The sequence below is a fragment of the Anoplophora glabripennis genome, unplaced genomic scaffold (genome assembly GCF_000390285.2).
Source record: "Anoplophora glabripennis isolate ALB-LARVAE unplaced genomic scaffold, Agla_2.0 scaffold407, whole genome shotgun sequence".
Taxonomy (NCBI): domain Eukaryota; kingdom Metazoa; phylum Arthropoda; class Insecta; order Coleoptera; family Cerambycidae; genus Anoplophora; species Anoplophora glabripennis.
The window spans coordinates 279,390-294,229 of NW_019416501.1; the positions used below are offsets into that span (position 1 = coordinate 279,390).

The window sequence follows — 14,840 nt, forward strand, 5'->3', positions numbered from 1 at the left end:
TTTCACTTTTTTCACCTATTCGTCCTTAATTTCCACCCCCAAAATAGGGGATGATGACATTCGCAATAACTTTCACTAAATCTGCATCAAATAAGCTTTAATTTAAAAAAAATGTCAAACGATTCGTTAATTTTTCTTCGAGACATTTGATTTTGAAATAAAAAATGCCGTTTGACTGATAGTATGGCATAGGAATGGGTAGTAGTGGGATTTTTTGACCCCAACTTCTACGCTAATGACCTAATAATCATTTGGGATTCATTTTTAGATTCCATGGACAATTCTACATAAAAAAGGGGCACTAGTTGAAAATCGGTATAATGTATCGTTTTACCGAAAATCTCAGTTGAATGGGAGACCATTCTTCTGATAAGAAATTTAGTTTCGTAAGGACAGGAAATAAATTTCAAATTAATATTATTATAATATCAGGTATTAGCTTAGAATGCAAAACAATATTAAATATGTGTCTACATCGGCAAAACGACCGGTAAATTCTAAATATAATCCCTTGCGTATTATTTATTGCATTCGTAATGTGGTGAATTCCCCCACTGAGTTCATTTTTTTGTTGCGCTACAGTGCGGTGGACAGCGTATTCAATGGCACCTCATTTGTGCTATTCTGAAGCAATTTTAGGGATCCTTACTCATTCAACGATCCGTTTGTTTCAAACAGATATAATTCCTTTAAAAAATTACACCTACATATTAATTTTAAATCTGTGCTGTGCATCCATTACAGTATCCGTACACAACGATTGCCATGAAAAAACAACTAAGCAATAATAGACTTATCTGTCATCAGGAACTGTCATATTATTTTGAAGATTTGAAGTATTAGTTAAGTGTTTCGGTAAAACGATACACTATACCGATTTTCGACAAGTATACTTTTTTTAAGTAGAATTGTCCACGGAATCTAAAAATGAATCCCTAATGGTTATTAGGTGATTGGCATAGAAGTTGGTGTAAAAAAATCTCACTTTAGTACCCATTCCTACTCCACTGACCTACAAAAATTTTTAAAATTTACAGTAAATTATGCACATGTGTAAATGTTAACGCCATACCAAATTTGATTCAATTTGTTATAAGCATACCAAAGATTTCATAAATAATATGATTTTAAAAACCGATCAATACGACCCTGTACAATGAAAACGGTAAGACTCTTACTTTATAAAGCAATTCTGAATTATTTATTGTTCCATTTATGGTTATAGTTTGACTCACCCGAACTGAAACACGCTGTATACTCAGTGTAGCCCATTAAAAACCAGAAACTTCTATTTTTTTTTGTGAATGGAATAGAATATTTTATTTATAAATTGCCATTCATATGGTCGTTGCGCCTTCAAAACACATTTTTTTAGCAAAACGTGTTGAGTGCATAATACGATAAACGAACCAAACCATATAATCTGGTTAAAAACATCTTAATTTTCTACAGAATTGTGACTGTCCACAGTAAAATTAAAAATAATTGTTGTGATTTTTAAATAAAAAAGGCCAAGAAACAGTTTTTTAACTCCACTGAACAATTTGATGAAATAGACATGTTGCATTTTGAAGGCGCAACGACAATATGTACTTATTGAGCCAGTTAACGATGATCCAGCTGGTAATTCAAGGCCTGCTACATTTTTTTTAAAAACCACTAGGACTTTTTTAACAAAAATTCTGTCTTAATTGGTATCACTTAAAATCCCAGTATCTCAAATTTCATGAATAATTTTTTTATACAAAGTTTTAAATTTGTTGTTTTAGTTTTAAAATCTAGAAGGCATTGGAAATAACTGAAGGCAAAAAATTGATCAATAACAGACACTTACAAGTTATAAGCAGATTATTATTTACCAATTACCAATAATTGGTTAATTTTCGGTAACCCCCAACTATTTTCAGTGTCTGCTAGACTTTTATACAGACACTTAATGAGATAAAAAAATATTATTGAGGTTGCTATGCAGTCATTTTTACCAAAAAAATAAAGTGATTGTCACAAAAAGTGCTATTCTAGAAAATCACTTCCAAAAAAATAGCAAGCCTTGGATATTAACTCCATTGTTCGATATGTACATCTAGAAGGTCACTACGTACTCGATGTCCCAGAATTAAGTGCCCAAATTTTAATCTTGTATTTAACCCTTTAAAAACAACTTTTGTCTAATAATTTTTTTTGAAAAATCGCATACTTATCAGGTACTTTGTAACCCGTTATGTTTCATGAAATGATTCACTGTCTTAAAAATTTCTGCTAGAATAAATACTAGCATCAGTTTCTATTTATTAACTAAAAAAAATGTACAATTTTAGGGGATGTTTTGGTTCTTAATGAGCCACACTGTATATTAAAAAAAAATCTGTTGGCTTCACCATTTGTAGAAATATTTCGAAAATAATCAAATCTCGTACTGAAGGAGTGCATGGAAAAATTAAAAATATGTTGCAATATTGTCATAGATCTAGCGACATTTACTCGCATTTAAGATTCAAATACATAAAAAATTGCATAATATTTGTTAATGTTATAATTTGTGTGTAGTGGCATGTCAGATTTTAGATTTGTGTAAAACCTTCTGTAATGCCTTACTGTAACAGGTATATCTTAAAGACATTAACCAATCATCTCGATTAAAAAAAAAATATATAATTAGATTAGTGTTGTGAACATTGTATAAAATTATATAAAGATATCTTCTATATTGCCTTAAATGATACGTCTAATTTTAATAGAATATACCTACTTCAATTCTGATAGCAGTATATTGCATTTTCATGTCAAAAATGTTTTGGGCTTGCGTATTAATATTTGTTTTCAATACATTTTTAACCGTAGAATTAAATTGCGTAGCATAGCTACTAGCTATAGTGATAATTTTGGGATTTATTCAATATGTTTGTAAAATTGCCAACTAAGAGAGCAATTACCCATAGTTTAGGAATTTATCTATTGTAAATTCTTGGTATTTATATTTAATATAGATAAAATAAAAAATACAGATCAATGAGTCTTTTCACTATATCCGATACAAATCACAATTGTTCTGATCTTCATATATGCCAAAATAGTGTTTTTAAATATAATTACTTTGTCACTGTCCGGCAACTGTATTACATAAAACCTCACTTTGTTCTTTAGTCTTTTCATTGTCGTTTGTAGTTTCCGAACTGGAAGTGCTGGTGCTCCTTCTCCATTTTGCTCTTCTGTTTTGAAACCAGGTTTTTACCTGTAAATATATAGGTACTTAATTAATAATTAGAATGTACACAAAAAAATTAGAAGTTTTGGAGCCTCAGATTATCCTAATCCTAGATGACGCCCAAAAACTCGAAAGCGACATGGAGAACAATTTTAGATAATATAAAATTTTGCTAACCAAAAACTTAGTTTACTAAATAGTATTAATAATAAAAATTACCTTTATAGATGACACAAACAAATAAAATTGCAATAAACTTTAAACCACGAATTTTTTTTTAATTATTTTCCTTTGTGTTAGTGAATACTCCTAATAATCAACTAAAAATACGTAGGTACACGAATTCTGAACAGTTTTGTAAGCACAAAAAATATACAATTTTATTATAACGATAATGTAATATAAACTTCATAGAATATAATTTGAAATTTAACGTTAAATTTGGTGCCGCCATCTGCAGATAATTTTTTATACTTTAGAGTCGACTAAGCCTCCTATAGATGGCGCGCAGATAGGTTTAAAATTCGTATTTTGAATTTACCCAAAAAAGAAATTGCGATTTAAATGCTTACGTGATGGTATATTTTGAGTACAAATTCGAAGAAGTATTTCTTCCACTTAACGCTAGTTAAAAGACGAAGAAGAAACGATTTAATAGCTAATTTTAAAGTTTTAATTATAGATATTTATTTAGGTTTGCATTCTTTTACCTGTCTGTCGGATAGTTTGAGATTGTCTGCCAGTCTCTTCCTGTCCTCGGGACTTAAATATTTGTTGGACATGAAGCGTTTTTCCAATATATCCGTCTGATTCGGAGTAAATCGGACTTGGCCACCCTTTCTTTTCGAATAAAGGTTGTATGGTCCAGGGTATATTGTCTGTGAAGGTAAACTATATATTGAATAGAATTTCCTTCCGTAGGCGTATGAACTGTCTGAAAAAAAAAAGATATTTCTTTTTCTAATTATTTCCGTCCAAACTAATTGGCTATGCAATAAATAGTAATAAAGAGGTATTCACGATTTATTTGTTTCTACTTTTGTCCAAAGGATATTATTTTTATACAATAAGTAACCGCTAATAATTTTAAAAAATTGTCTTTATTTAATGAGGAGTTTAATATTCATATATAAAAGATTTCAATAGAGAGCAGAGTGGCGCAGTGGAAGCGTGCTGGGCCCATAACCCAGAGGTCCGTGGATCGAAACCACGCTCTGCTAACACTTTTTTTTTTAAACTTTCACGTTTAAAAATCAGTATTTTATCTTTATTTGGAAATTACATAAAAGAATTAGACAAATCTTTGACCTTATCCTAGTTGTTAGCTTCAAAAGGTATGAATTTGTCCTAATTATGTTAACAATTCAAGACGCTAGTTTTTTGTTTTCAAGGTTGCCTGTGTGCACATGCACAGAACTGTCAATTCAACAACAATGTGGCGGTAGTTAAGCGTCGTAAGAATTTTCGTAAATTTTCGTGTAAAAGAAACATTTTCTTCGTCTAAAACCTAAACTAAAGTGAATACAATACCAACAGTGTTAGTGCGAGGTTCATATTTCTTACAAACCATATTTATTATTAGTGCAAAGTAGTACGGGAGTAATTTCTCCATCAACGTATACTTTAACATCGATTTTAATTTTAGACGATTGATCTTTGGATCTTTTTTGGCTTAAAAGGTAAAGATTTCCGAGATACATGGTGTTGAGGTTTTTAAAAAAAGTCGTTTAAAGTAACATTACCACAACCACAGCCTACCAAAGGCTGTGCCATTACTATGTGCTATTAGCAGGTTAGCACTGTAGGTTATAAAATCCAAGTCAGTGCCTACTCAAATATCTTTGAAGATGTTTAACGTAGATGAATTCAAGTTAGACTGATTGAATTAAATAATAGTAAAAAATCTTATATACAAACTATTTGGAAGAAAAAATCTGTTATGAAATGTTTTTAATTTAAAATTAAACAAAAGTTAATTAATTTAAGTCGTGTTGCGTATAAACTCACTTAAATTTGATTTATTTTGCCTTAAAAATATTTGATTTTTACGCGTACATTTTTCTGAGCTGAAGAAAAACACTGGCTAAAATATGGCTGATTGTGAGAGTGCACCCGTTTTACGCTTTATAAATATAATTAATACAACCCGCTTAATTTTAAGTGTATAGTCAATTTTCTTAGTGTCAACCCATTTACACTCAATCTGGGAAGAAGACAGTCGAGAAGTAGACTACGAAAACCTGGTAAGTCTGTCACCTTCGATTATACCGGGTGATTCACAAATGGTGACCAAAAATAAAACCTCGTATTCTTTGGTGAATTTTATAAAGTTTTTATCTAGGACGCTTCGTTAAAAAGATACAGGGTGTTAAACTTCAAAAAATATTTTTAATTTTTTGAAATAATTTTAAAACTAGTAAGTGAAATAATTTGAAATTGGGCACATGTATTTTTATGTAAGTATTATCCAAAATCTGAGGACTTTTCCTAAAATTTATATGCTCCAGTGGCGGAGATACAGGGTATCGGTGGCAGATTTTTCTAAATAAAATAGTACGCCACTGTTTTACGACAACAACCATGATATTTTCTCTTTTGTCTTTCAATTTTCTACAAATTACTACTAAAAAGATGTCGGGGCTGTGTTCGTGGAAATGGGGGTATTTTTGAGCATTTACTCAAATAAAATCATTAAAATGGTGACTAATGTTAGGTATTAATTTCTTTATTCGAATAAATAACCGAATGATTAGTGCTTGTCATGCATTTAAGTAAAAGTGTTTTCAATTAGTTTTTTAAGTTTTACTCGAAAATCAGGCTTTTTTCGAAAAACATAAAAGAGTAGTAATTTGTAGAAAATTGAAAGATGAATCCGAAAATATGGTTGTTGTCGTATAGCGCTGTGGTGTTCTTTTTTTTTTAGAAATATATACCACCGATACCATGAATCTACGCCATTGGAACATGTAAATTTTAGAAAAAGCCCTCAGATTTTGGACAATGTTTACATAAATACATGTGCCTTATTTCAAATTATTTAAACAAATTAAAAATATTTTTTGAACTCTAACACCCTGTATCTTTTTAACGAAACGTTCTAGATAAAAACTTTATGGGAAAGACTCCTCTTAAAATTCACCAAAGAATACGAGGTCTCATTTTTCGTCACCATTTGTGAAGCACCTTGTATGTTCTTATCCTTTTTTTCTCTCAAGATTTTTAACTTTGAGATTCTCAAAAATTGGATAATAGGGTTGTTGACCAAATTTCAAAAAGTAGATAATATAATTCTGCACGTACTAATTAGTGTGTATGCACAATTAGAGATTGAGAAATGCGTCGGAACAGTTTTTTAAAATAATTATTTAAAACTGATTTTTTTATAATATTTCAAAACGGCTGTGACGTCATAAGGGGCACCTTGTAGTGAAATTATGTGTAGATGATTGCGTAAAGGAAAAAAATTGGCGGAAGAAGATGCTCTGTCAACACTGTCAGTAGTGTCAATCTGCAGTGACATTGTCGCATAAAATATTTTCAAGTCTACGAGTTATCTTCCTTAATCTTCTTATTCCTTTATTAAATAAAATTATTATTTAGTAGTAATCATTTAATATCTTCCTTCCCTTAGAATTAAAGCAGAATGTGTGAAACGGGATTTGTGAAAGCTACTTCGCAAATTTTACCGAAAATTGATATTTTTATGATCATGAATTCAATTTTTAAAAAGAGACGACCGTTTTAATATTGGCGAAATCAGAGGTATAAAAGCAGTCAGGTAAGGATTAACATATTTAATGAATGATTTTATTGTGTTTATTTAAAATATAAATAATAAATATAAATACCTATTTATTTACTGAAAATTATAGTGCAGTTCGGGAGTCTTATGGAGATAATGCAATTGGCTATGTGGAATGTGGAATGTGGAACAAAACACCACTTAAATTTTGTTGAATCCATTACAATCGGGAAATTAATAATAACTATCACAAATACTCTTAATTGATAGACTGCTGTCATTAGTGTCACTACTGTCACTTTTGTTTAAAGAACAGAAAACAGGACAAGGTTTGATGGACAATTTTGATATATTTTCTTCTTCTTCTTCAAAATTATGCAATAGGATCGCTACTAGCTTCTTGTTCAATTGCCCCTTATGACGTCAGACTAATTTTTAAGTAACACAAAAATTCATAAATGATTTCTACCACTAATTTGTCATATATTTAAAATTTTACTAACAGGCAGGTTCTTTTAGGTATATAAAATCTTTGTATCAACAACAATTTGTATATGGTTTGATTTTATAGTCAACAACCCTATTCTCATACAAAATCTCTTCTTTTTATTCGAAAAATTCGAAATTAAGTTTGTTGAAAATTAAAAAACGATACCATATAATTGTTGACAAGTTAGATATTGATTTTAATGGAATTAATTGTTGAGATAGGAAAAAATTGGTCACATAAAATGTTCGACTTAGTCACCGACTTTGGTCAACTTTGGTAAGTGACCGATTTCATAAAATGTGCAGTTCTTCAGAATCTTCCTGTACGTCGAAAACCTTCATATTTAGGCTGTGTTCAGCGTATGGTCGGACTAGTTCGGTCAAATTTCTTTAGTCAAACAATTCTCTGAACGGCCTTTAGTAACTGTATTAAAACCTGCCCAATATCCTCAATCAGCTGATTGGACTGACCAATGAAATATTTGTCCACTGAACGAGTTTGACCGGTCCGACCATTCGCTGAGCACAGCCGACTAATATGATCAAAGAAACATCCTCTTGAAAAGAGCCTTGTTGACCCATCAGATGCCATCTGATGCCTCATCTGGTGTAGTGAGAAACTTTCGGAGTCATTTGATGATTCTTGGTCAGTTGACATCTCTGCGCCCAATCGTTGACGTGACGTGACGGTGCGTAACTTGTAAATGTGTCATAATCTGGATTCAATCAAATAGAATTAGCGAGTATAGGTAGTTGTGGCATTAATTACCGCTCGATTTATCATCCTTGTAATAACTTTTTGACACATTTATCTCCGTTATTCTGGAGCAATGGTCTATTGTGATCGATTGAAAAGTCAATGTTGCACGGTCGGGCGTTGGATTATTGGCCAGATAAAGGAAATTCGACGATTAACCAGCGGATTAGCGATGAGTAAACGGAGAGTTATTAAAAATGGATTTTTAAAGAATAACAGGAGAATTAGTTTCGATGTTCCCAGATAAGCCGCCGATGATTTATTAAGTTATTATTTTCGCAGGTAATGTTTTGTTTTGTTTATCTGCTTCCAAGTACGATTAGCCCGTTTACGCGGTAATTGCAAAATTCTGCCTTTGCTGCTCCAAATTTTGCGTAGTGTACCGGGTGGTTCGCCATAACTGTCATCCTTTATTTTTTGCATTATCATTGGACATATTATGAAAAAATTGTGGGAACCTTTTTAAATCTTTAATAGCAAGGAAGATTTGACCAAACACTGTGGCATAAGACAGTGGCGGTTCGTGGATTTAGAAATGAATTTTCTGGTCATTCTGTACATGCAAAGTGAAAGTTCTCCATTCCAACCGCATTTTAAATACAATATCTCCCTTATTATTAGAGATAGACTTGCCAAATCTCTCATCACTGTAATCTTACTATAACGATTAAAACATTCTATCCAAATAAATGTGTAAATACACAAGAGTTCCATTAAAAAAGAGCATGCAATAGTTGTAGGTTTTTTCCGCTACTGAAAATTGTTCAATAGGTATGAGTTGGAGTTATTACCTACTTATTTTTCCTTTCATCCTTTCAACTTACATCTATCTTTTCTGGATTAGTAAAAATTTAAATATTCAGTGATGGGGATTTCTAACCTTAGTTTTTCATGCTTCGGTTACTTTTTATTTAAAAAATACATTCTATTACCGTTGTTAGAAAAATTCAATAAATCAAATAAAAAAAATCCTGTTATAACTTTTAACTTACCCTTTTTCCTACGCCGAGAAATATCGGAGAAAATGTACACTCACAGTTTGCCACCCTGTACAGAGCGATTATCAAATTAAATATGTTTCACTTTCACTAAATAATTTCTCATTGTTCAAATAATGCTAATTTCCTCTTAGTGGAATTATCCACTCGAAATGATTAATACATTTTTGGCAATATAGCGGGTGTTTTCGACTAAAATACAACAAATTCAGGAACAGATAGGATAAAAAAATAGGCAGGTGTCTTTTTATGGACAATGGTTTATTGTGTTTTGTTTTTGAGACGGGCGTTAAAGACAATTTTTTATAATCATTTAAAAAAAAATATTGCATGGCATTGAAATTTCATACAGGTATATGCTTGAGGGCGTTGAATGCTTTAATGTAGTTCGTCGTCTGCTAGAGGTCACTAGTATCGGTCTTTTGATACAACTTTTTTTGAGGTTAGGTTTTTTACCATGGATGTCGTATGAATGAATGAAACTTTTTATTTTACGTGACTAAGGTACCATAGTTGAAGTTGTCGAAAAACATTTTTGAGAAAATCGTTAAAGTCAATCAGTTAATCAATTCATTAATATACATGGTGTCCGGAAACGAATGGGCAATACTTCAATGATAACTTTCTTGGACGGAAATAAACCGATTTAAATCAAGTTATCTTAGTACCGTTTAGTTAGAAGTTTATTTATCATAAAAAATAAATAAATAAAGTCTGTCAAAGTCATTTGTTTGTTCCGCGTGCCTCGTCCATAGCCACTGCGATCCGTCACACATAAATTTTCCTTCTCTATTTTCAAAAATAGTTTTAAACTGAAATATGCCAAAAAGTCCTGAATCAAACAGTAATATATTATATATTTTTGAAAAAAGAAAAATTTAACGAAACTAAGTATGCCCTAATATATAGGGTGTTCCATTAAACAAATTATTTTTTTCTTTAATTTTGTGATTTCCATTATTCAATTGTTTTTTCTAATACTGTATAAAAATTCATAAAAAAGCTATAACTTCTGTATTAAAAACTTTTTTGTAATTTCAATAATAAACTCACAATAAGTTGTCAGATTATAGTAACTAACCCTATACAGAAATTATTTGGATTTTATCTAAAATAGTGGTTGTACTTGGAAAAGTTTTTAAAAATTTTACCTTTTTTTGCTCGCTTATAAAATAATACCTATAAAAATTATGACGTGTTTCATATCACCGGATTTGACGGTAATATTATCTAAATTAATTTGCATACGTGCGTTAGTTGAAAATTAACTGCAGATAAAAATTCCTTCCGCCAAACTTTAAACTGAAAAATGAATTAGTCGAGGTAAAATATTTTTACTCTACTTATTTAACGAATGATCCTGTACGTATAAAATTTTTTTTATTCGTAGAAATGAAAACGAAAACCCCGAAATAAACTACAAATATTGGACGGCTTAACAGAAACGTCACGGAGGTATCTTCAAAGTGATTTGAAAACTTAAGCTCTGTTTAATTTCGCCCATTGTTATTGTACAATAACTTTTGTTACTTTGATAGTTACGAGAAATATTTTATAAATTTAATGATAGCAGCATACAGAAATAAATTTGCAGATTAAAAACTTTTTATCAGTGACAGATTTTAATGTAAAAGTTAATATCACAATATTTGCTATTATGAAATTTCTGTCGAAGTATTGTTTAAAAGTATGTATTTGCGGCATTTCCTATGTAGTTATTCTCTTTTGTTAATTTCGTCGCATTGGAAATAGAATGAAATAATAGTAGGCAATTTATTTATGTATAAATAATCATGAATAATATGTCTATACAATGACAAATTGGTATTCCTTGAACCGGTATTTTTAAATAAACTTTTGCTTCCTAAGATCAGTAGGGGCTGTTTTTAACAAACTTGTTGTTGCCTACTTCACAATGACTCATCATAACACATCGTCATTGTTTATATTTCCAAAATATTTCATTTTGTTTTCAAAACGATGACGTTATTCTGACTAAAACACCCAAAAGAAAAACTGTTTAAAAAACATCTCTTAATGGTACACAACAGAAACAAACTTACCATTAACTACATAAGGGTTGTAGAAGTGCGGGGGGTAGCACAGCCTATCGCAGGGGTAGGGTTGGAAACTTCCCTCGCTGACCGACCTGTAGTAAGGGGGTTGAAGCCTGTTCAGAAGCGTCTGCTGAAGGATGCTCCCCTGCTGGTCGTTTTCAACCCTCCGATCTTCTCTGTCCTTTTCTGGTTTCTTGCAAGAGCCACAGGTCGCGTCGTTTTTCAAAAGGTTCTCGATTCTGAACGGCATGACGGCTACGTCGCGATTTTTCAATCGCCCGGCGTATAAGCGAAAAGCCAACAGGAAAATTTTGGAACGTGGCGCTTCAATTGGAACCGTGATAGAGCGGTCTGTAAAAATACTAATAATGTTGTCGCGAATCTGATTACTAGAGCGGTCTGGATCAACATGAGCGTCGCTCTGAGGGTTTTGATTTGACTTAGTTGGATTCCGTAGGATCTCCGCTATCTGTGTGTGCCTCGTTGAGAAACGCTATGATTTCGCATTAGAATAAAAATAACGTCTTGGAGCAACAAAACAAGCTGTATGTCATAGACCATTGAATGGACTTGAATCTACTACGTATTGCTTTAATATATTTTCTTCGCATTTTGATTGATAATAAGTATGCTATTTTACTAAATTCAAAATCGTTTACTAAAGTGGCACTTTACCACATGAAATGTCACTTTACTATACAGGCTGTTACAAATTTGCTTCTCACTACAGGGATCTTGGAAACGGTAAGAGATACGAAGTAGCTTAAATGGAGGCAAAGTTGCGTAATCAGGGGACCAACATTATGCCTCTAAAAAATCAACAGCTAACATGATTAGTTTTCGAAATATTTGAAAAAAGAACGAAATTTTGGAAATCCGTTTTTTTCCAAAGAACACTTTCTCATGGCAACTTTTTTAGACCGATCGAAATAACTCATTTAGAGGAAAAAAAGGAAAATTGTTACCTGGACTTTTATAAATGGAAAAGGTAAAGGGGCTTATAATGAACGAAAAAAAAATAAATGCATGAGCAGGGGCGGCGGAGGGTTGATTTGGGGGGCTGAAAAGTTGTAAAAAATTGTATCATTGGGACTTCTGGCGAAAGTTAACAAAAAATTATCCAATACAAACGTAGATCATGCAAAAATCTACAACTTTTGTAGAAGTCACTTTTTAAGATATCCTCAAAATTTCCGAGAAAAATGCGAAAAACAGTTTTTTTTTTCTGATTTTTCGTATTTTATTTCTCATTTCCGAAAAAATAATTTAATTTTAACGTAGCTTGGAGAAAGTATACCTTTATGTGTCTTAAATAACCACATTTTTTTAGATAAAAAGTTTCCGAGATATTCATTTTTTCCAGTTTGAAACACTTTTTTTTCAAAGAAAAATTCTACTTAGAAAAATCATTGTACAGAGTTTTACCCGGTAATCATTTTTTTCGTTTTGACATATACTTTTTGGTGAAATGAAAAAAACTGTAATCACAGTTCAAAAACATGCTCAAAAATGTAAAAAAAAATAAAAAATGACGCAACAATCAGTTTTTCAGTAATTGTTAATAATTTGTTTAAATTAAAAAACATTCAAAAACTCATTACACCATTTAATTCTACGGACAAAAATTAAAAAAAACTCATTGTTTGATCCAAAACTTTATTTTTATACAGTATTGCTATAAACATCTAAGTCGAATTACAAATATACAAATGATAAATTATCTCTGGATGATTTGAGATTTCAGCAATACAAAGTAATAACTGCAAAGTCTACTGTTGACACGAAACCCGAAAACTCGAAGTTTGGAAAATCGTTTTATTTTTTTTTGCTGGCTTTATTTGACAACGAATTTTAAAATAAATTGCATATTTACAGTGCCACTTTCTTTGCTCTATCCAATGGCGTCAACATTTTTACAATCCGACGTTTCGTCTTCGAGCGGCTACATCAGATTAAATTTTTTAAATATGTCGCTGCTATTTTTATGACAAAATTTGAAGTCATTTCTAATTCTGAATTAGATGATATTACTATTGTAAAAACGTTTTTAGCTATCATTTAAAATTTTTCCTGACTACTAAAGCGTAGCTAAATTTGGCATTTTTCTTCCACAGTTCGATTTCTCTCTCACTTTGCTAAAAAAAAGGTATACCATATATCAGTCGATATCTTGTACCGTTTTTGAGAAAATCGAATTTTATTAACAACCTCCATGTACAGGGTGATTCACTATATTTTGACCCCCATTTTAACTTTTTTGTTTTAAGTTCTAAAAAAAATGTAAAATACAAAAGTTGCACGATTTTTTATTAACTTTACGAAAATGACATTTGAAAAACAAATGAAGTCCAAACAAAATGGCCGCGGATATTAACTTTGTTAGTTTAAAAGGAACACCATGTATATTTTTAAAAAAGAAAAGAAGGTTTTTAATTAAGAAAATAAGATATCTTGTAATTGTTAGACTTCTTTCAGGTATTTCTGCCTTTTTTCCAATCGCGTAAGGATTTACATGATTGTCTTGATTGTCTTTATTTAATCATAAAATCAATTTGTGGTACATCATTTCTAATATTTTATTATAATAGAACTGTATAAATTGTGCCTGGATGTGTTTTTGGTTGCCTTTCTCAGCTCTTATCTAAATCCATAAGTAATTATTCTGCGTTGATTATTTTTAATAAGACTGCCACAGTCGAAAAACCACTTCCCGTGACCATTTTCCGTTCGACAATTAGAGTATTTAATAATTAAGCATGTATTATATACAGTGCGTCCCAGAAGGAACGCAAAAAATTCATACTTCATTTTGTGTTGAATTTTCACAAAAACGCTAAAACACATCAATTAGTAAATTAGAATTGTCGTTTTGTCACGTTGCTTAAACCTTTTTTGCGCTATGTTTCATAAACCTATGACGTCATCGACATTTTTTTAAATATCACCACCTAATTTTTTAAGCATAAATGGACAGTCCTTTTGAAGGGAAATGCGTCGATATAGGGTTTGGCCTACTTTACTTTGACAGGAGCGGAAAAAAGCCAATGACTGGAATGGACATGGTTTAAAATAACAACAAAAGTAGATATCATAAACTAATGCGAGAGTATAAAATGGAAATTTGGGGATGTTTTGTGTTTTGGTTGATTGTAGGTACGTTTTTATGTACTGATATGTTGGCGTTTGCGGCGATACGACGAATGGCAATGTGTGGATTTTCAGTGACAGCTAAACATAACATTTTGCCTATCATTTTCTGTCACTGTCGTTGGCCTTCTAGATCTAGACACATTTCTAACATGGCCAGCGTCTTCAAATTTGGGTACTAATCTGCATACTGTACACGGAGGTATTGGTTGTTCTGGATACTTGGCATTGAATAATTGACATATTTCATCATAACTACGGATCCTATATCTCCGTATTCAACCATAATTAGGATTTCAGTTCTTTGTTTCTCATTTAAACACAACACCATCGTAATGTAAAGTTATGGTATTTGTAACTGTGACAATGATATGAGGCACTATTGCATTCGCTAACTGTCGTCTTCAGAACAATGCCTACATAGCCACTGTGATCGGGTGTACCT

At 31.4% G+C, this 14,840-nt stretch overlaps 1 protein-coding gene and 1 non-coding gene across 3 annotated transcripts in view; one reads left to right on the top strand and one right to left on the bottom strand.

The window, feature by feature from the left end:
• Positions 1-1,794: 1,794 nt before the first annotated feature.
• Positions 1,795-14,840, bottom strand: part of LOC108910021 (hematopoietically-expressed homeobox protein HHEX homolog) — a 16,113-nt gene continuing 3,067 nt past the window's right edge. The window contains exons 1-3 of one of the 2 annotated variants that reach the window (XM_018714515.1): positions 11,255-11,656; positions 3,916-4,139; positions 1,795-3,232 (exon numbers count right to left, since the gene is read on the bottom strand). In XM_018714515.1, the coding sequence (XP_018570031.1) occupies positions 3,098-3,232; positions 3,916-4,139; positions 11,255-11,498 (603 nt within the window). In that variant the 5' untranslated portion in view covers positions 11,499-11,656 and the 3' untranslated portion in view covers positions 1,795-3,097. Of the gene's footprint in view, positions 3,233-3,915; positions 4,140-11,254; positions 11,657-14,840 lie in introns of those variants that run through there. The other variant, XM_018714514.1, reaches the window with a different exon arrangement.
• Positions 4,354-4,425, top strand: Trnam-cau. Its single transcript has one exon. It is a non-coding gene; the product is annotated as a tRNA-Met (tRNA).